Genomic DNA, 21885 nt, shown 5'->3' on the forward strand with positions numbered 1-21885 from the left:
GCATTGGATCAGTGCGCAGGTTCCTGCTTTGCAACATGATTTATTGATGTCCCCGATGGCATCAATGGAGGACTTCAGCGAATGTCACCGGCTTCCTATGCATTCAAAAGAGCACTAGTTCAGCAGGTTTCCCGCATAAATTGCTCCTCCCTCCATACATCCAGAGGTTAGCTGATTGAAAACAGGTTGACACCATTAGTCAAATAAATGGGGGCATAATCTCACAGTAATTTTACTGGGGTGTTGTTTGTCTTCATGATATTAGCATGTGCTATTCAGAGATGATCAGCTGGGTTGGATAGATAGTGAGCAACATGTTGGTGTGAGTGATAACAGTGTAAGCCGTGTGTTTTGTCCTCCAGGACAAAACCTTTTAAGGGTCGTTTATTCTCTCTTTACGTACAAAAATAGATATGTCTGTTTCAAGCGATATGACCGCCGCTGCCCACGTACATCCATGCGTCCTTCACGTTGGCATGGATGTAAAGCAGTACAACCACTAAAGGGCGCCGCTCAGAGTCAAATCAGCTTTTCTCTGCTTTAGAGGGGACACCTGGAAACATTTCCTTCCCCTTTTGTGGCGGCCATTTTCAGCCGTTTTTGTGGCGTAGAAAATCTTTACTTTTCGCTGGAAGTCGGGCTATCTCCATCTCTGATCCTGGTGACCAAAAAACTTTACTTATCTGTGCCTTAGAAATGTGGAATTTTAACTTATCTCAGGTTTTTGCAGAAACATACTTGGCTAACATTTACCCTAATATTTGCATTGATCTGACGTTGAGCGATATACCAGTTTGAAGGTATGAAAATTGAGTGTTATCACAGCCACATTTTTTTATCTTCGGTATTGAACTCTACCGTATATGTGGTATTGAATTGTGTATATTTGAAGTTCATGTGGAGTTTCATGTCCGTCAGAGCATAATGTTCTGTGAAATTCTATAAAGCATTTGTTGCTGTGAAACTGTGATTTTTCTTTAAGATGGTTATCGTGTCATAGAAAAAATCTCATTCCATCGCAACCTTTCACAACAATTTTGCTGTATTTTGTCCTCGCTTGAGCAAATATTCAGAGTATTCTTATCGTTCGCCTCCTCTCTTGCGTCATGACAGCTGAAAATGGACCGACTCTTTCTGTGGGCTGTTTCTTTTTGTGCTTGTGAAAAAAAATATCATGTCAGGCCAAAAACAGCCAACAGGCACGGTAGTGAAAAAATAATGCTGAGTAGGCAAGCGCTGCTGAGCAAGATGAATGTATTTTTAAAAAGTGCCTGCTATATTCTCTCACCTCTCGCACCTTATTTTCCTTTGTATGTCCTTTTCGGTCCGTGGTTTAATGTGTCTAATGCACCCTTTTTGCTTTTGTCCATGTTATCCCTGATGAAACACCCACACATCTCCCTCTCTTACTCCCACTACACCTTTGGTCTCCTATTTGCACATTTTCCCGCCCTGTCCGACCTCGCTATTCTTCCTCTTCTCCATTCAATTTTTCTCATGTTCTTCCCCCCGTGCTTCAACTCAATAATGGATGTTCATAAAGCTCAATTCACTTCTCGAGCCTTTTCAATCATTTCTGGAGTTAATTCACTCGCTGCGCCTGCTTCTCCGCTGCGTGTCTTTGTGGAGGCAGAACCCGGCTCTCTTTCTGCGTTCACCCTGCTTACGCGCTCACTCCATCAGCCAGACGCCCAACCGGCCTGACAGATTACACCTATTTGCCTCGGTGCATGTGTAAAGGATACACATGGCCTGCACATACACAGAAATTCATCAATATGATATATGCTCTGTAGGTCAGAATAGACAGATTTCTTTATCAGGTTACCACAATGAAGTGGCTGACTTCCACTGTTAACATGTTTTTAGAGAAAAAAAGCTGTCGTCTCCATGTCCCATTTATGTTTTCTTTATTAAAGCTGCCCATTAACACTAATCCAACACGCTCATTAACAGCGATTTCATTCGAAAATCATAAAAGTGGTGTTGACGATTATCTTGCTGAGCAAAATGTATTATAAACTTGTGTTTGTAACAGAGCTTATTTAACGCCGACAATCCGAATCCAATTCCAAAATCTCATTGTTTGTTTTTTTTTTGCCAAGGAAAGCAGGGCAATGCTAACTTTTGGGGTTAGCTTGCAAAAATACGACACGTCTATAGGCTCTACATCCAATTGTAGTGAGTCTCCCAAACCATTAACATGCACCGTGGAGGATGCACAGAAGATCTCCACACACAACTAATGTTAGCATTTAAAAAAAAAAAATTAAACTTAGCATAAATTAAATTTGGTCCACCTTATTTGGTCCTAAATAGTTTAGAGTGATTACCAAAGCATTGATCAAAGGGCGGTACAGGCGTTTTTCTTCAACAGATTTAGTGCAAAAAGGTATTCCTGTTTCGTTCTTTGAATAAATGATATTGAATGTCAATCCTCTTTGTGATTCTTGAGATTTCAGGTACTAAAACATCTCCTCGTGTTGATCTTATAAGCTAAGCCATTTATGTTTGCCTTGTTATTGAGATTAATGAGATTCCTGCTAGAATCAAACAAGGAGTCTCATTCACAAACTAATCACCCCTCAGATCTTCAACACAGCGCCTGGTACAGAATCTAAAGGTGTTATCCTCATATGTATTCAGCACTGACGGATATACAGGCAGTCAGATGTCTGAGAGCAAACTTACTTAAAAAGCAGCGTCCCCCCCTTTAACATTTTAGATGTGATCTTTAATAAAACATGATTTGAGTAAACTGCAAAGTCCCAAATGAATATTAATCTCCACCCTGGTTTAGAGATCAGGGTGTAACCACATGTTTCTGATCACCCGGACAAATCGGAGGATGTCGTCCTGTTTATGTGTGTGTGCCAGAGCATTTAGTTTGCTCATTTCTGCTTGTAAAGGGAGTCAGGGTGTTATGTTTTATTCAGTAGAAAGCGGAGTGTCGGGTTGCCAGGTTGTGACAGCCAGGTTTGGGTACTGATTGAAGGTATGACCACGGCATCGTTTGACGTCCACGCTCTTAGCTGTGAGTCCATTTATCGTTTTTTTTTCGCATTGGAAATAATGATTATTACTCCGTTCATGTGTTAAATCAAAGTGTTTGTCACAACAATGCTTTTATTTGTTATTCAGATATTATAAATCAGACTTATGTTTTGTCTTTCTTCTCGTGTTTTTGTTCCAGTATAGACTTATAACATCTTTCAAGCATCTCAGAGGCCCTTATCCTCCAAATCTGTCCTAATGTGACCACTGTTCACATTACCGATGATCAACAATAGCCACAATACGTTAAGCTTTGATAGCTTGGGTTTGTCTGCCTCCCATTTCCCTGCCTGAAGGATCATCTTTGGAAAAGACGAGCAGTCATAAATCAAGGACGGCCATGTGTGTTATCTCCTCGGATATGGGTCTGGAGTGGACTCCGTGGATTAGAGACGTGACAGGCTTGGTTAATGGAAGACAGGGCCCGGACCCTCTATCCTGGTAGTCTGTGTGATTGAGTATGGAAGAATATGATTAATGATTCAGTGGCTGAGTTTAAATAGTCAGCGCTTAGTGTATTTTAAACCCCCTCGTGAACAAAGAGGAAAGAGGATGGAGAAGCTTTTCTTCGGCGAAGGATTTTGACACTATTGATATCGACTGCAGTCTGGGCTGTTTTTAAAATGTTTGTTTTTCTGAAATATTACGTCCCGTTCTACCCCTTTCCTTTTACATGTTCGACAGCTTTTTTTTACTCGCTTCTTCTCACATCTCCTCCCCTGAGCCCCTCTTGAAAATGGAAACTGGGTTTCCATAGTTACTGAGGGACCACCATGGTTAAACAATGGCCAAGACATCTAGGTCACATTGTTGGCTTGGGATTTGTGTGTTTTCGTTGGCTCTATGACTTTTGGGGAGTTTTATAACTCTCAAAACAATATAGTCTCAGTCACTTCTATTTCTGACTTGGGGGTAGTCAATTCAGTAATGCGAGTGATTGAGACGACTGAAGTATTTTTTTATGACTCAAGCAAGATACCCACCGAGGGCCATGGTTTGTGTGCATCTGAAAGACTGTCGTGTGTCAGCACAGAATTACAAAATGTGTGTAATAATTCACAAAAGAATATTAATTTCAACACGATTTTTGGCAATATACATATACTTGAGCATTTATATGTTCTGTTAATAGGCTTTGCTCATCGGAGACTTTAGTAAATGAAATTAGATCTGCATTAATAGAGAATAAGTTCACCCAAAAATGAAATTTAAGTCAATCACTGTGTCTATTCACCCCCATCCCGACGATGGAAAATCTGGTGAAGTTTCAGTCCTCAAAACACTTCTGTTTGTTTCACAGCAAAACACTGTTGCAGCATTCTCCTGAACAACTGAAGAAGAAGGGGACAAAATAACCCATCAGATGGCTCCATACAGCTCGTCCAGCGTAATCCAAGTGTGCAGAGGCCCGGAGATCCCAAATTGGTTTGAAAAGACATTGTGCAAACCCTCCATGTGTGGTCGAGCTCATGCACCCACTTCAGACAGGGTGTGTGCTCACACGTTTTAGCTCAGCAGCTACAGGGAAGACTGTGGGTGTGAATAACATCTTTTTAAATCAGTTGGGGATCTCAGTGCTTCAGGGGCACTGGATTACACCGGGTCAGCTGTATTGAGCTGTATGGGGTGTATTTTTTCGTCTTTTATTGATACATTTTAAAATAAGTCCCATCTACTTAGGTTGTTCAAGAAATTGCTCCGGTGTTTTGTGGACCATGAAACTTCATATGACTTTCCATCGGCATGGGGCTGAGTCAACAATGACAACATTTTCATGGGTGAATTCGTCCTTTAAACTGCTCCTCAGAAGAATCCTTCATAGATGACTTTAGATCTGTATTATTGAACACAGAGTTCTATGTGTTGCTTATTGTCTATAAATCTTGTGAAATGTGTAAAAATCAGTGAGCTACACTGACGCATTTCATGACATGTTCCTTTATTACCATGATCACACACACAGTATAGATTAATTTTAATCACTCCCACACTGTCCTGCAGCCATAAACACTCAGAGGCAAACGGAATATGCATGAATCCAAAGCCGGTCCCCGACGAATGCACTATTTCTTCCTGTTTGAAAAAGTTTGCCGAAGTTACGGTTCCCAGCTGTGTCGAGAAACCACTGAGACTTTTTCATTTACATATTGTGAACGGCGTATGAACGGCCCGAAGGCTGAGTGTCAACCACGGGTTTGAGAAGTCGGAATGTGTTGAGAGGCGTCAAGAGGTTGTTGGTTTTGGAAAAATCAGAAAAATGTAGAATGTTACCAGCTTTATTCTGAAGGCAATAAAGCAATAAAGGTGTAAGCAAGATGAAAATAAAATACAATCATGTATCAAAACAACCTTGAGCTTGTATTCTCCTGTGGTAGAAACATGCTGCATGACCACATTCGGACAGAAATTTCGATCATGTCCGCTCTGTGTTAATTGCATGTTCTGTTCTCGGCTGAATGCATAGGAACCGCCCGGTGGGAGCTCCACTAATGTGTCACATTAGCTTTGTTTAACAGTGTCAATAAGGGATGCAAGGGAGGGAGCAAAGGGGAAATTAATAAGCCTTTGCACGTTCCTCCCTCTGTGACTTTCTTGCTGTCTGGATAACATAATAGGACCGATATTCCCTGCAGGCACCTGCTAATGACTTGTCACTACTCAGCCTCCTTATGGGATTGAGCTTGGGAAAGTGAATCTGTCAGGCTCTCTGAGATGCCTTTAGCATGCTAAGTGGGTTATTTTGACGCCGTGTCACCCTAAAGAAGTCATTTTGTGTCAAATTGAGCAGGAACCAGTTAAAATGCCTTTTCATTTGATAACTGTATTATTCTTTATTCATGTATTTTTTCACTCGGCTGATATGTCCATGGCTCGATTGCTGCAGGGATGGCGTATTTTTATTAAGATAACTTTTAAGTTAGCATCGCCCTGGTTCCCTCTACAAAATGTCTACAAGACTTTTCAATTTGATTTTAGGTAATTGCAGAAAATAAGCTCTGTGGCAAACAGAAATGTATGATGCTTGCATGTTTTGTTCAGCAAGATAATCGTCACAGATGAACACCTCTTTCATGATTTTTGAAGCATTAATGCAATCGCGAACATTAATGCTACACAGATACTACATCTACATTAACATCAACAGCACCACTACGCTTCAAACAAAAGGAAACTATATAGTGTCACAGGAATGAGTCCTAAAACCTGGAGGTAGTCTAGCAATATCATACTCCTGGTTTCCTCGTCTTTGAAAAATAGGTTTTTAGTTAAATGCCTGAAATAAGCTCTGCGGTCACCACAGGCTGATTAAATGTATGCATTTTGTTCTACAATATTAAATACATCAGTGAAAACCCCACGTGTATTAACTAAGCTTGTTTCAACTACAGACCTTAATTCAGGTGGTTAACTGAAATCCCATTAATTAAAAAAAAACAGTTGACTTCGAAACAAGGGAAGCGAAAGTGTGAAAATGCGAACAGATTTCTCAGTTTTTGGAATCATTCCTGCAAAGACACCTTTTTTTTTCTTGCTAATGAAATTGATCAAAGGAATATAAGATGTTTTGACACACACACTAAATACCTATTTTCGGTATTGTCTAGAGATTAGAATGAAATAAAAGTTTGTTGTTTCATCACCTCGGTGGAGACTGAGCTCTTTGAGCATGTCTGCAAAGTAACAAAGCAGAATTGTTTGAACTCTGCATCTAAAGAGAGACGTCCTTCAAGTCCCAGCTGCACGGTGCAACTCGTCCAGTGAATGATGCAGTTAATAAAGCAATCAACTAGTTAAACTAGATGAGTGACACAGCAGTTCTGTAGATGAAATAGGCTGAGGAGCGTAATGAAAGACAAGGCTCTTCTGAACACCTGAGCAGTCAGTTTCAGTCACGGCTCTGCGCTCTCTCTGCGTTGCAGAACGCTAAAGGATATTCTACGTCATCATGTGCTAATCACCAGCTTTCTCTCTCTGTCTCTGCAGGTGTTCTAGCATTCCTAGCACTGTCAGTAGGACTGGTGTCATCAGCACAGGAGCTGTACCTCAGCCAGACATCCCAGGATCCTTTCCACATGGCAGCCGCCCACAGCAGCCCCCTGTCTGCCCCCGAACCTCTCCCCCCGGACTGGCATCAGGATGGCTCCAGTAGCGGGGAATGGTCACCCAAAGGAGGCACTCAGCCCTCAGACATCATCCTCCCTACTGCCGCCCTCCACCCTCTTGCCTTGATTCCTCCCATTCATGACACAAATGCTGTCACCCCGAACACTGTGAGCACTGAAAGTCATCTGAATCGGCCCCAGAAGCCGAGCTCTGATGTTGTCAACCAAGGCCACATGCACAAATTGGTCACAGTACCTCAAGTCCATAACCCAGTTACTGTCAGCACTAACCAGGCCAGCAGCAGCAGCACAGCGGTCCCAAATATAGACGTGGACTCTTCTGCCAGAGGCGCTCCAAACCCCCTGGCTCTTCTGTCCGGCCCTGGATCAGACAGAGGAGATACACTCGCTGCACTCCAAGTGGAGCCTCAGAAGTTGTCTGTGGAGGAATCCACTGACCCCAACTGGCAGGACATTCCAGATCTAAAGCAGTCCTCCCTTTCCTCTTTGTCAAAGGATGCTGACCCCGCACTCGGCCTGAAACTCAGGGAGCATGCACACCACACCATCACTCTGAGGGAGGTGCATGAATCGAACGAGCCCCCAACTCAAGGACTGAATATAGAGTCGACGGTTGCATCTGTCGCTCCAGTCGAGAGGCCGCCGGAGAATTTAGCTTCCACTGTGGCCACTCCAGCCCTGTCCACTGTGCTCAACACACAGGATCCAACAAAGATCCCAAGCAACTACACTGCACCCAACAAGACCACCACCACTGAGGAGCTTGTCCAAGCTAACAGCACAGACAATGTCACTGACGGACACAGGTTGGGAAATGTAACTGCATATGTTGGGCTGATCTCTAACGGCAGCTCGGCCGACAAGGCGTCAGCTCAGGGGAACGGCTCAGAGCCCCTTTCCACAGCCAACGGGAGCTTCCAGAACAGGCAGGTGCCTGCCACTACCCAGGACCCCTGGACGCCTGGCAACAGCTCAGGCCCCACCGTCGACTCCCCGCCATCCCGCATGACCATCTGCTTGAGCAGGATGGACATTGTCTGGATCGTGCTGGCCATCAGTGTGCCTGTGTCGTCATGTTGTAAGTATTGTCAGAGCAACGTCAAAAATGTGGAATAAATGTGACCTACTTATAGTTTGGCTGATTGATTTGAGGGAGACATATTATCCTAATTTTCTTGTTCATAGTTTGGTTTTGGGTTCTACTAGAATAGGTTTACATGCTCTGATGTCTGGAATGCTTTGTTTTAGCTCCTTTCTCTTTAAATACACTACTCTCCTCTCATTGGTCGACCTGCACATGTCTGAGCGAGCACCACTGACAGCAACAGAGCAGCTTTACTAGATTAATACTTCTGTGCCAAACTAGCTGCCAGGCAGAATTTATGCAAATATCTAATGTGGTGACATAGTGTGATGTCACAAAGTCTCAGGATTAACGGAGGGACTGCTGACAAGTCGTTTCAGGAGCAGTGTTTTCTGCTGCACATGAGAAAAAGTGGTACAAAGCTTTTTGTGGCTCCAGAGGAAGCTGCATGTAATCTGATAAATTGCCTCCAGAGATGTCGTTCAGTGGCTAAATTGCATTGTGGGTAATGCAGGCACCAGATTTTGAAGAGAAAGAAGAATGCGTCGATTGAAAAGGTGATGTCTCTGGTTATGCTCTGTTGATTTTGATCCAAACAAGGGACTGCTTTTCGAAACCCGGTACCTACATTACCCACAATGCAACTGACAGACATCACATAATGCAGTTTTTCAGATCACATGCAGCTTCCTCTGGAGCCACAAAAGGGCTTTAAACTACTATTTCACATATGCTATAGTTCTCCCCAAATCCCATCCTTTAAAAAAACTTTTATTCAAACCCTTACCCTCTAAATAAACAGGTTACAAACAAGGTATTCATAAATGAGCTTTGGAAGTGCTCATAGGCAGGTTTTGTTACCTTTGGTCAAAGCCAGGCTGACTGTCTCCCCTTGCTAACAGGCTGTTAGCTGTAGCCTCAGATTTAACAAACAGATGTGACGGTGTTCAATCAGTCTCAAACCAAATATTCCACTCGAGGTCACAGTCGAGTTATTTTCTAATAAAGTGTCATGACTTAACTCATTTCGTGCCCTCACTTTGCTTACACTTTTCCTGGTTAAGACTCACCTGAGAATGTGATTTTCCTCATTTCTTAGAATGCCTTTTGAAAGCCCCCAGACACCCTGCAGGGCTTGATCTTGTTGCATTAAGTTGGAGAGAGTGCAATACCAAAATAACAGGAGGGAGGGAGAGTTTTTTTTAGAGAGCTGCACCTCGGGCAAAACACGATTTTTAGCATTTTTGTCAGATGGAGAAGAATATCTCCCCCCTTTGATAATATGATATATATTTCTTTCATGATTCCAAATGCAGGATGACCAGCACTCCACCTAAGTCTTTGCTGAAGTGCCCGAAGCATAAATGAGGTCAAACTGATGGATTTTTTTACTCGCTTAGATCTATTTCACAAAATCACTCCCAGGCACAGCACCAGTAGCCATTTCTAACAGCATTTTATTGTGAATTTTTTTCCCTTTCATCCACAATTTCCCCTATCGGTGGCATGTTGTGGTGAAACATGACAGCCTCCACCTGAGCACCTACCGTAGTGTGGGCGCTTTCAGAGCCTATTTGAAGCGGCAGCAGCAGCTCCTCCAGTCTCTGTGCTAACCCTCTTCTCCTCCCCTCGTCTCCGCCTGCTCTAGCTGTGCTTTTGACGGTGTGCTGTATGAGGAGGAAGAAGAAGTCGTCAAGTCAGGAGAACAACCTCAGCTACTGGAACAACGCCATCACCATGGACTACTTCAGCAGGCACGCCGTGGAGCTGCCCAGAGAGATACACACTCTGGAGAGTGAGGTACAAACTCCTGGCACACTGACTCCATCACTGTACAGCACTGCACGCAGAAGTGGGGAGAGGGACATTTACTTGATGTTTCACTATCAGTCAGCAGAATGGTTTTAATGAGTATGGAAACAACAAGACGCCCGATCTCTCCTGTCAGCAAGCCTCAGGGCCGGCTGAAGTGCACTTGAGCATGACGCTGTATTAAGAGGATTTACAGGGATGCTACTGGGAAAAAGCAAATAGCGAATTTCCCTGCAGGCTATCTATTAAGATTACTTGTTAGTACATGGAGGTATCATCCTATCAGTGCTTCAATATTACTATTATTATGAATATATACTTTTGGCTTTTAAAGGTGCAGTATGCAAGAATTAGCCACCTGTCGAATTCATACTCAGAGCAATTAAGAAGCAGCATATCATCAGAGTAACCGCTGACTGCTTCTAATTTTAGCTGCTGTTAACTAGTTAGCTCAGTTAGCCCTGCAGCTAGCCGCCCCCAAACCGGAAGCTAGCCGACCAAACTTTTTTGGCTTCATGTGCAGTGGAGCAGCTCTCATAACAATGAACAGGGAATCTGTGGGAATTTGAAGCATTTTATAGTACAGTTTTTAGATTGCATATTTAGAAAATGTACTGTTTGGGGCAAAAATCTTCCACTAGAATTACATACAAGGCAGTGTTTTAAGTTACAAACACTGCCACTGCTTAGTTTTAAAAGAACATTTGGACCATAAATTAAAATATCTGTATTTTCTTATTCTCTCACTTCGTTGCTGTGCTCGGGACGCTTTATCGACACGAAATGTCGGTATTTGGCGTCCTGGGAATGACACTCAGCTACCCTTCTGGTGTGTTTACAAACAGCTCAAACAAATCCATCTGATTCCACCTTTAAGTTAAATTGTCTTTCAAGTATAATAATGACGTTAGGTTCAGTGAGCACAGAAATGGCTGATAGAAATGTCCTTCAGAGGGATTCTTTTGTGCTTTGAGTAAAGAATCAGTCTTTCTACTGTCTTTTTTTTCTGTATTTCTAGGAATAGAATGCCATAATTATTTTAAATTAAGATTGAGAATAAAAAACACTTGGTAAAAATAAGAATACATTACATGAAATGAAGAATGAAAAACCTACAAAACAGTTGTCATGATGAATTTAATGTTAAATATAGGAAACTATAACTATACTATAAACAAAAACATTTAGCATTTCGATCAACAATATCTGCCTCCTGAGCCTATAGTATGCACCAATTATTTATTCATTTTTGTCGAACCCCTGCTTATTCTCCATTTCTCAAATTATATTTGCGTTGTATTATAGTGATAAAAAGATGTGACCGTAAAAAGAGGCTAAACAGCACCATCTGGTGGAGATTCCAGTATATAACAATGGTTTATTTTTTCATTCACCTCCTCTTCATTCCTACATCATTGTGCTTTTTGGTTCTGTTTGCATGTTTTATGTCACCTTCTCCCCAGTGACCATTTCAGCGTGTGTCTCCTTTCTTTTATCCCTTCTCCGCTGCTCAATTTGCGCTCTTCTTCCGCCTGTCGTGGGGCGGCGTCAGGAGAGGGAAGCTGAGGTTGGATCATGTGTGGGATGCCCCTGGTGACACCCAGGTGTTGTTTTGTCTCTGTAGAGCAGCAGCCTCACATAGCTTCCCCGGTGCTCTAGGTAAATGACAGTGCTCTGGGAGAAAATGATCACGGGCCCGTAAACGACTGACTTGATTGGGTCGTGCTGATGAAATGGCCTGATTCCTGCTGTAAAACGTTTTTGTTTTTCTCACACCTCCCTCCTCCAGCACTGCCTCATTACTGCTGACTCACCATCAACAACCATTTCTCTACATCCCCCCCTTCGTTAAGTTTCCTCTTAGTCATCCCTCCCTTTGTGAAGCTTTTACATCTTCCCCTCTCCGCTCTCCCTTTGTATCTCTTCTCATCTAGCCTTCTCAGAAATCTTCGTTCAACATCTCCTTAAAAGCCCCAGGGCGGACCGAACCAATGTTTTATTCTGCTCATCGCCTGTAGATTAGACACGTAGACTGCAGCCCTAATGCTGAGCCCTGAAATCATGAATCACAGCTGTTGTTTCATAGTTAGCCCTCCTTCGCTAACAGTTTTTAATGTGTGTATGTGTGTGTGCGTTCGCAGGAGCATGACACCTGTCTACCACCTAATGGAGACTACAGCGGCAGCAGCGTGGTCCTGGTTAACCCTTTCTGCCAGGAGACCCTCTTCATCAACAGAGACAAGGCGTCCGCCATCTAGAGACAGGAAAAGAGAGGGAGAGAGAGAGACTCCTCTTCCACTCCCCCTGCTGTTGTTGTCTATTTTATATATGTGGTAACTATCCAGAGACTTTCGACTTTATACTGTATATGACAGAACACAAAGAGCAACCAGAGAGAAGACGCGATGTAAACAAGACACTATTTACTATGAGAATGCCACCGCATATTTTTCTGATGTACATTTTCTACAAAAAAAAGGCTTAATTGTGATAAAAAAAAAGAAAGGTTTTTATTGTCTTTATAAAATACAGAGTATATGTGGTTTTGGTTTCATTACAGTGGCTTGACGGTGAGCGCACTGTGGATGCGGCCACATGAAGTCTGCTTTAGAGAAAGAGAGAGAAAAAATGCTATAAAAAACATTAAAAGCTGTCTTTGTTTTGTTTTTGTTTTTTTGGTTGCTTTTATTTTTTTCCTTTAAATCAGTCAATCCCCAAATACTTACAGCCTGTTGAACTTGAATAAAGCACCTATGTACTTGAGGGGGAAACAGAGATTTTATGAGATCAGGGCCCGTATTTACAAAACTGCGCGAAAACTTCCCACGACCAATCACATGTATGCCCCTGAGCAGGAACAGCAAATCATTAAACACTGAATTTTTTTCTCTACCGTACATCTGCTCTTTGTTCAGTCTTGTTTTTAAAGCTGACTATGTGTCAACCTGTTTTTTCACTGCCCCCAAGTGGCCAAAAGAAATAGTTATTGACAGTTTAAAGCAGTTTCAAAACAGTTAGATAAGGATCGAATTAAAGTAAACTGAATACGATGGAAACAAAAAGGTTGGCAGCAAACAAAGCAGTCTGATGCTGGTATATATGGTACATCAGAGGAACTAGATACCTGTAAACTGTTTTTGTAACTGCATCTTGCGACACTTGCTCTGTTTGACAAAGACAAATTGTGAAAACAATACAAGGGTGGTCGGGAATGTTTAAACTGGCGTACAGTGCTCTGCAACTTCAAACAAACAGGAGCCATTGGCGCAAAAGTAGGGGGGACCCCTCTACAACCGGCCACCTTGGGCGGATGACACAAATCATCTAACTCGATTTTGATCACAACCACACACCTGTGACTGGATCTTGCACGGTGGTGGTGCTATTACAGTGGCAATATCATTCCACAGACACATAAACACCTAGCAAAGTACTCAAAACAGCCTCTGTGATAGTTCCTGCTACAATACTGGCTGCTCGCTGTCACGGCTGGTAATCATTTTAAAGGAAGAATTTAGTGTATGGAATAGGGTGGTTTGATTGATGTATATAAAAGCCATCGTCACCTTGTTTGCTCCTCTGATTTTTCTGGAGTTCTCTTGAATTTAAAAGCATTTTTAAAGCATTCGAAATGTCGTACATAGCTTTTATTCCAAAATTTGTGAGTATTAGTTAAGGGTTTTTAAAAATGGACTGCCTTTTGATGGCAGTTTGATAAATACAGGCCCTAATTTTAAGGTTGAGTTGAGCAGGGTCTCTGTGTGATTGAGGGTCTACATCCTGCAGTTCTGACTGATTCAAATGGTGTTCCCCCCTCATATGTCACCAGCTTCTCTAAAGAGGGACCACATAGATGTCTTAATTCCTTATGTTGGCCCTTTATATATATATATCAGTACGTGCGTGTGTGTGAGTGCCCCGTCTGTGCATGTAAGCATACTTGCGCAAGCGTGCTGTGAAGTGTGGACGGATGAGTTGAAATGTGCCGCCCCCCCCCCAACCAAATATCACTGTTACTTTAAATCAAATGAGAATCACTTTCAAGCTCAGTTTTATCTGTTTCTGTGTGTGTGTGTGTGTGTGTGTGTGTGTGTGTGTGTGTGTGTGTGTGTGTGTGTGTGTGTGTCTGTGTCTGTGTGTTTGTGCCTCTGTGTGTGTCTGTCTGCCTATCTGTCTCGTGGAGTGGCTACTGGTTATATCCCAGTTTGAGAGAGTCCTTCAGTGCTGTAGGAAACATTTAGACCAACCCTGCTACTGTAAATGTGTCCCTCCATCTATACTGTGTTTGTCCATCAATGCAAACCGTGTTTGTCCAAAAAACGTTGAATGACTGTGAGTTAGTTGCCTGAGCACGTAATGCGTGTTAGAGGTTGTCGAGTATGTTGACCAATAAAAACACTGAGATAAATAACCAATGCTGAATATTTACTGTGAGCACATACAGAGGCAGTGTTATGTTTTTAATGTTTTGTTTGATTACTGAACCTGTGGTCCTTCTGTCATCTGTTTCACTTTGCGTCGCTGCAGTTTTTCTTCAATAATCGATGCTGCCTGCCTCTATCGTCGCTAAAGATTTTCCTGCAATTTGTGAAACGCTGTTCCGAAATCACCGATTCAAGCGGTGACGCTGAACGACACGGTTAAACATATTGATATTTCCTGCATTGGATGCTCACAGCTGGGCTTCTTGTTTTGCACGCTCAAAAGTGGATATTTTACAAAACGTTCAGTGGCACGGTGGAGCAGTGTTCAACATTATGTATTTTTTGTACTGTAGTATACACTGTACTTTTTACTGCTGAGCAATAAAACAAAGAAAACACACCGACTGATCTGTTTATCTCATTTATCCTCTTTAAAAACAACATGTAACAAACAGACATTTCCTACTGGTTTACTGTATAACAGAGCTGTAAACAGTCCTGCCGACCACAGCACATCCATTGATGCAGCGTGCTGGAATTTTTCTTCTTTGTGCACCAGTGCTGCATCTGGTCAAGTGACCTCCAGCTCTGGGAACACAACACCGGTTCAATAATCTGTTTACAAGCCTTCATTTGAAGCCTCTTCAAATCTGGCAAAACATGACGTGACAGTGTCTATTTTGTGCCCACATTTGAAATTCTTTTGTTGTCCAGATAGATTCCCAGAGAGGCAGCACTGCAGGGGCTTCGGTTTTAAAAACATACATTTTTTGGAAGTTATTTTCAGTCAAAAATGAATGTGTAAGAGTTGATCAATATTTTACTCCCTCTAAATACAGTTGTAAATGATTTCATCATGCATCCACTCCACTCAAGTTGCTCTATAAGCATGCAGAGAATTTGGTCCAAAAAAAAATGAAGAAAAAAACATGAAGACACCAAAAACAATTATAAAATATTAAGTACAAAATAAACATAATACAATTAAATACAACATAGGTTCAGAGCATGAGCCATTAACAATGAATAATAATAATAATAATATTAAAAATAATAATAAAGCCCAATTCTGCCAGGGAAGAAAGAGATAAGGTAACTTGAATTGATTAGATATGAAATCAAAAGTTAAGATCTCTTTAACAGAGTGTAAGCTGAGGCTTCTGGTGGACGTCCGCCACATTGTCTTTAGCCAGCATCACTTCCAATCAACGTGACACAAACTGAAATATCTACAGCAATATAAATAGTGTGCAGCAAAATTAATGTTAGTATAAGCTGACAAAGTTGTATCTTATCAGAACATATCAAAGTCAGATACAATTCTGTATACAGAATCAGCTATATTGGTCAAGTATGTGTACCCATACAAGGAATCTGACTCTGTTGGCACCTATTGTCCTTATACACAGCTCCACAAAGTTTTTCAGGAAAGACGGAAATCAACATAGAGTTCAAAACAAGAACAACAAAGCTGAACAAAGTTATGTAAAGTTAAACACTGAACTATTATGTACACACCATGAGGTGAAAAATGTGTGTATATGTGTATATATGTATATATACACATATATGTTGAATGTATGTCAGCCCTGGGATGAACTGGTGACCTGTCATGGGTTCAAATACTGTACACACAACTTCCTTCTTTTCACATAATAATGTAAAAGACAGTCCTTAACATTCACAATTTTAATTGTTTTTTAATGTATCATTCTTTTCCTTGTTTGTTGTCCTCATTTTTAGCTGCATGTCTACTGGTGTGTAGTTTTATACTTTTCATTAACTAACATCATTTAGCTACTCATATATTTTTTTATATACATTATATTGAACTTTATTTTAAAGTTTATTCAACTTTATTATAACTACTTGTTATGTATCAATAAAAGAAATATACTATATTTGAAAAGTCATAGAAACAAAGATCAGAAACAGAAATAACGAGGGAGAAATTGTGCATGTTACAGCTGCTCCTTCTAGAAGAGACACATCGCACTATAGGTATAGAAGATTTAAATCAAGAAAGATTATTAGACATAAGACTAGGTTAGAATAAAATATATGAAATACTGAAATCTAAGAAGCACTTAAATATAAAAATAACTAAAAATATGTGCATTAATCTTATGACACATGAAAATTTTGTATATAAAGATACACTACTCAAGATTGGTAAGAGATATTGGGATATTCTAGTGTTTCACTTGATTGTTTAGTCTGTGACATATGTAACTTTTGAGTGTTTTGTGAATATTGTTGATCCCCAAAAAGAATGCAACACTCATTAATTTTACTTTTACTGCATGACCACACACATGCATATATATATATAAACCTATATTCCAATATCACCTAAATCCCTGAATTGAATTCTGAGAAGCATACATATAGAAATGGAAATACTAGGAGAAATAGATGTAAAAATATCGCACTATACTAATACTACATTGTGGGTAATATTGAGTAATACTTCAAAATGGTTAAAAGTATAAATGCAACAAATTATATATTGACATTACATTACACAGATTTTTTTAATTTCAGTAAGAGTTGATTTTGTTTCATTTTAAAAGTTTGATAAAAATGAAATACAATAAATCTTAACTAAAATATAACTGATGCTTATTATAAAAGGGGTTTAAGCTGTGATTTTATTTTTTAAGGCTCGTAGTACTTCCGGCTCGTGGTCGAAGTATTTCCGGGTCACGGTACAGATTTGTCAAATAGTCCGTGCATGGCATGGTTGACAGGGTAGCTAACGTCTCAGACAGGGATCCAGGGTGGACATTTTTTATCAGCCTGTAACAGACGTTAAACCGTCACTTTAAGGAGAAACTCCATCTTCTCGGACCGTCTACATAACTGTTCCCCCTTTTCTCGAGAGGAAATTTTCACATTGTCATTGCTCGGTTACGTTAGCTCAACTAGTTAACGTTGCTCTTTGAAAATGGCGGATGTACCAACAGAGAAGAGCCTGGACGATTTCTTTGCCAAGCGGGATAAAAAGAAGAAGAAAGAGAAAGGAAAGGGCAAGGAGTCCGCCGCCGGGCCCACGTCGATGGTGGTGAAGAAGACAAAGAGGGAGAAGGAAAAGTCGGCAAAAAACGAGAATCAAGACACGCAGATCGAAAAGGTAAGTAAACGACGCTGCTCTTCTTCGGTAACTTTTTGCCTCCTCGTCTTTATACAAGTTACCGGTGTCGTGTCAAATTGTGTTCCCCGTCACAATCTGCTTCCTGCTTAAACGTGATTCCTGTTTCCTGACAGCGCTCTAACGTTTCACCGATTTATGTTGGAAAAGCTAGCTGACTATAATTGACACGAAGCGAGAAAACGCCGGGTGCTAGCTAACATAGCATATGGTTTAATCTGGCACGCATTGTAACGGGACCCACAATTTGACACGACAGCCTGTTTTTTGCTGCTTTCCACAACAATAGTTTTCATTTCTCGTGTGAAATATAAGTTACATGTAACCGCTTGAGGCCTGCGTATTAGCTAACATCCTGACAGTGGCCTTGGTTAACACGGGAAAGCTGTCATTCTCCTCTTTGAATCGTGGCTGTCCAGCTAGGCCGAGCCGCCATTTGTCACTGGGTTTAACGGGGTGGACTGGCTTTAGCTTCAGCAGACCTGAAGGTATGATCCTGTGACAAAGCTAAATTATCTTTTACAAGTACTGTTGGAAGAAATTCTCCTATGGTGTGAGTTAACGTTGACCCAAACTGTAAATGGTATGTGCATATCTTAGGAGTACCTTGCTAGAGAGCAGATGTCTTTTTTTTTTCTTTTTCTTTTTTTTCTTTTTTTAAATAAGAGCCTCACTAAATTTAGTATTACGAGAGCAACACTGCTACACTTTTGGTAAGTTAAAGGGAACTATGAATGTAATATCACTGTAATTTACCGAGAGTTAATGCATCTTTCTGCCAAGGAGGACGAGGAATGGAAAGAGTTTGAGCAGAAAGAAGTGGACTACAGTGGGCTTCGTCTCCAAGCTCTACAGATAAGGTGAGGGGGAAAATATATGTATTTGGATGTAAAATGACTCCATGTCCACATGAAAAGATGCATGTCAGCCTTGGTACCATCTAGTGGGGGCCAGTAAGGACCCTATGACTTGTCACCCACCTTCCAACACGAAAATATATTAATAATGACTGAACTTTAATTTTTCCAGTATTTGCAAGCTTTCAAAACTCTCCTGCACTCAATGTTTTGACAAAGCTGCTATTGTGCATTGGTTGTGGGACTGATCAAGTTTGTAACGATGCCGTTAATCATGATCCAAAATCAGATTGTTTATTATATTATTTTCAACCTTTCAGTTGTGTTGAAAATGGCAATTAAGTCAGATTATCAAGCTTTGATACGGGACATGTGGTGTAATACTATCAAGGTATTGAAAAACACATCTTAAAAATTACAGCAGAGTATCTTTTGTTACATATTAAATATATACACATTTTCATTTTTTACCATGCCGAGTTTACAAAAGAGTAGATTTTAGTGAAAAATACCAATAATATGTGAATTACAATTAGATTTTATGAAAAGAATCGGACATTTCTTAACTGCCTACTGACTGTTTTTTTTTGTTTGTTTGTTTGTTTTTAGTGATGAGAAAGAGGAAGAAGAGTATGAGAAGGAGGAGGTTGGAGAGGATGGAGAGATTATTCTGGTCAGCGGAGACAAAGTGTCCGGTCCCTGGAACAAGTCTGGAGCTGCTCCGCCTCCTGCCGCTGCTGCTGCTGCTGCACCTGTTGGTGAGTGAACCAGCTTCAGCACCGGCTGATTGTGAGATGCTGTAGGGCCATGGCACCCTATGACTCGGCTGTAGTTATTTTTCTCAGGGTGTTTGAAGCAGTACACATTTTTATGCCTCTGTTTCACATGTCAGGAATGCCTTGAGGAAATGGACTTGAGGAAGAACTGATGAGAAAATGGTCAAAGGTCAAGATAACTGTGACCCACAAAACGTGTTTTTTTGCCATGACCCAAGAATTTGTATGCAAATTATAACAAAATTTCACACACATTCTCACTGGAATCTAACATGTCAACATAGTATTGCGTCTATATAACATAGTATTAAGTCTTTAAATTTATGAGTATGTAGAGACAAGGATGAAAACTACAACTTGACTGGTTGACAGAGGCAAACAAGGGCATGGCAGTACTTATGAAACGGGGAACTTCCTCATGGTTTGCGTGGTGTGTTTTGATAAAATAAATGCCTACAAAAATCGGTTGTCCTAACTGGTGTCATTTTTTTTTATTCTTGTCTTAAATAGTGGAGGAGGAAGAGGCGCCTGAATCGAAGCCTGCTGGGGTATATCGCCCCCCAGGGGCTCGGCTGACCACCACCAAACGAGTGCACACCCAGGGGCCTCCTGAGATCTTCAGTGACACACAGTTTCCATCTCTACTGGCTACAGCCAAGCACGTGGAGACACGCAAGTGAGTGGAGCCTATTGGTAATAGTTTTATATAGTTTAGTAGTTGCATTGTAACTGAACCCATACATGGCTGTTTTTCAGGGACAGAGAAATGGAGAAGACCTTTGAGGTTGTGAAACACAGGAACCGTGGCAGAGAGGAGAGCAGTGGAACTTCTATGCAGCAGTTGCAGCTTGATAACCAGTACGCCATCCTGGGGGATAAGTAGTGCTGCTCCCCTCCGTCCCCTGGCCCCTTCAGCACGGTCCGGCCCAGCCCCTCGAAGGAAGCTGAACTCCAGCTGTGTTGACTGCAGTCCTGCCACCATCAGACACACACACATACACACACACTCTACTGCAGCACATACAGTGACACTCCCTCTGAATAAATCAGCTACACACTTTACATACACTTGGTTGGCAAAACTGAAGGACTGCAACTGAAGGGGCTGTTGAAAGAGGGAGCAATTGAAAAGGAATTAGCAAAATACACCCAAACGTACAACACTGCAGCAGCAACAAAAGACAACTTAGTTGTCCTTTGTGGATTGTGCTCAGAGCAGCAGTTGTGTGGCGCAACCTTTCTCTGGACTTCAACTTGCTTCGATAAAGCCACAGAGGATCGAAGATAACTTTAGGCAAGATGATTTTACAAACTTCTGTGAAAATATCTATTTTTTGCAAGATCGTTATAACCCAATCGCACTTGGTATTTTGGGGTGGTTTTTGAGTTGCGGTTGGGGCTTTCGCGAGTGGGGGATACTACCTCAGCGATATAGCTGGTGGTGATGATGTGGACTGAGCTTCTTTTTTTCTCACTTTCTGTCTCTTTCTCTTTCTCTCCGCTGTGGTGGTGAACGGGGCAAACATCAACCCTCCCCATGTGCAAGCTGGCCATCAGGCTCTTTAATTTAGAAACTTGAAGCTTTGTTTTTTCTTTTTCTTCATGTTGATGACACTCTGCAAAGATCTATGGACAAGAAGCGATAGGTTGTGGTCCTCATTTAGAATTTCTATATAAAGTGGCCTTACTGATAGAGAGAAACTGCTGTGTCATCTGAAGAGAATTGTGCTTGTGTCTCACGGGCTGCTGACTGCCTCTGGATCTCACCACTCTGTGACAAAAAAACAAAAACATTATACAAACGAAAAAAAAATCCTTTTTTGTTCAAGAATGTAGTGCTGTTGTAGTTTGCCTGATGATAACAGCTACTAACTGTCTTTCATATCCACTGTTTGATCTTGCTGCCCTCGCTTTATTTTGCTCTCTGCAAAAGAGAAATTGAAGCAAGTTTGTAATCCGAAACCAAATGCTTTACTGTGGTATGACACCAGATGGTCACAGATGTTACATTTCCAGGAAATAAAAGACGGGAAACCACTTTAAAAGCATATTAGTTGAGGTTGTTTGGCCATATTGAGTTCACACCTTTTCGTAATTTGTTGTAAAGTGGTACATTTCAACCCCAGTTTTAACACTTCTCTCTTTTTTTATTTGTATTATTATCATCAAGGCTTTTCCTCATAAGTAAATGTGCTGTGTCAGCCCTCATTGCAGGTGTGTAGAACAGGTTGTTGCTTTTGCATAACTTAATTTCCAGACAGTGACAGCAACTGCTCCTCTGTAAAATCAAATTGTCCCCAAACCAACAGAGAACTATCCACTTACAAGACAGTGGTATGCCTGGTTAAAATCAAATGGGTTTTTACTGAGAGCACAGTTATGTTTTAGAAAGGTGAAGAAGAACTGGAAATGTGTTCTATGTTTCTGTCCTTTCCATAAAAGATGTCGGGGAGCATTGATCCCTGCTGGCAAATTTTGGGTGGACTTGGATAATATTTGTGATGAAAAGAGTCTAACACAGAAAATAAAGTGATCCTTGTGAATGAAGTCTTGTCTAAATCTTTAAACGTTGAAAATGGAGAATTATACAGTTGTAGGTGTTT

At 41.2% G+C, this 21885-nt stretch overlaps 2 protein-coding genes across 5 annotated transcripts in view; both read left to right on the forward strand.

Moving 5' to 3' along the window:
• Positions 1 to 14899, forward strand: part of tmem108 (transmembrane protein 108) — a 55540-nt gene extending 40641 nt beyond the window's left edge. For 2 of the 3 annotated variants that reach the window (XM_030398360.1, XM_030398359.1), the window contains exons 3-5: positions 7039 to 8256; positions 9911 to 10062; positions 12216 to 14899. In XM_030398360.1, the coding sequence (XP_030254220.1) occupies positions 7039 to 8256; positions 9911 to 10062; positions 12216 to 12332 (1487 nt within the window). In that variant the 3' untranslated portion in view covers positions 12333 to 14899. Of the gene's footprint in view, positions 1 to 7038; positions 8257 to 9910; positions 10063 to 11626; positions 11734 to 12215 lie in introns of all 3 variants that reach the window. The other variant, XR_003981700.1, reaches the window with a different exon arrangement.
• A 2285-nt stretch (positions 14900 to 17184) lies between these two features.
• cdv3 (carnitine deficiency-associated gene expressed in ventricle 3) lies at positions 17185 to 21829 on the forward strand. Of its 2 annotated transcripts, none has more exons than XM_030398307.1 (5): positions 17185 to 17631; positions 18433 to 18509; positions 19116 to 19264; positions 19793 to 19958; positions 20039 to 21829. In XM_030398307.1, exons 1-5 carry the CDS (start codon positions 17446 to 17448, stop codon positions 20163 to 20165), a joined length of 705 nt encoding a protein of 234 aa, XP_030254167.1. In that variant the 5' UTR covers positions 17185 to 17445; the 3' UTR covers positions 20166 to 21829. The 2 variants fall into 2 exon arrangements, with proteins under 2 accessions (XP_030254167.1, XP_030254168.1); XM_030398308.1 differs by having other exon boundaries at positions 17186 to 17631; positions 18436 to 18509.
• Positions 21830 to 21885: the final 56 nt, after the last annotated feature.

The sequence above is a fragment of the Sparus aurata genome, chromosome 19 (assembly GCF_900880675.1).
Source record: "Sparus aurata chromosome 19, fSpaAur1.1, whole genome shotgun sequence".
NCBI lineage: Eukaryota > Metazoa > Chordata > Actinopteri > Spariformes > Sparidae > Sparus > Sparus aurata.

What these genes read in the sequence shown, in the direction of transcription:
- cdv3 (XM_030398307.1), top strand. Translation starts at nt 17,446, where the DNA reads ATGGCGGATGTACCAACAGAGAAGAGCCTGGACGATTTCTTTGCCAAG. An exon ending in AAGACACGCAGATCGAAAAG is followed by an intron (nt 17,632 to 18,432) that starts GTAAGTAAACGA and finishes CTTTCTGCCAAG; the next exon opens with GAGGACGAGGAATGGAAAGA. An exon ending in CTCCAAGCTCTACAGATAAG is followed by an intron (nt 18,510 to 19,115) that starts GTGAGGGGGAAA and finishes GTTTGTTTTTAG; the next exon opens with TGATGAGAAAGAGGAAGAAG.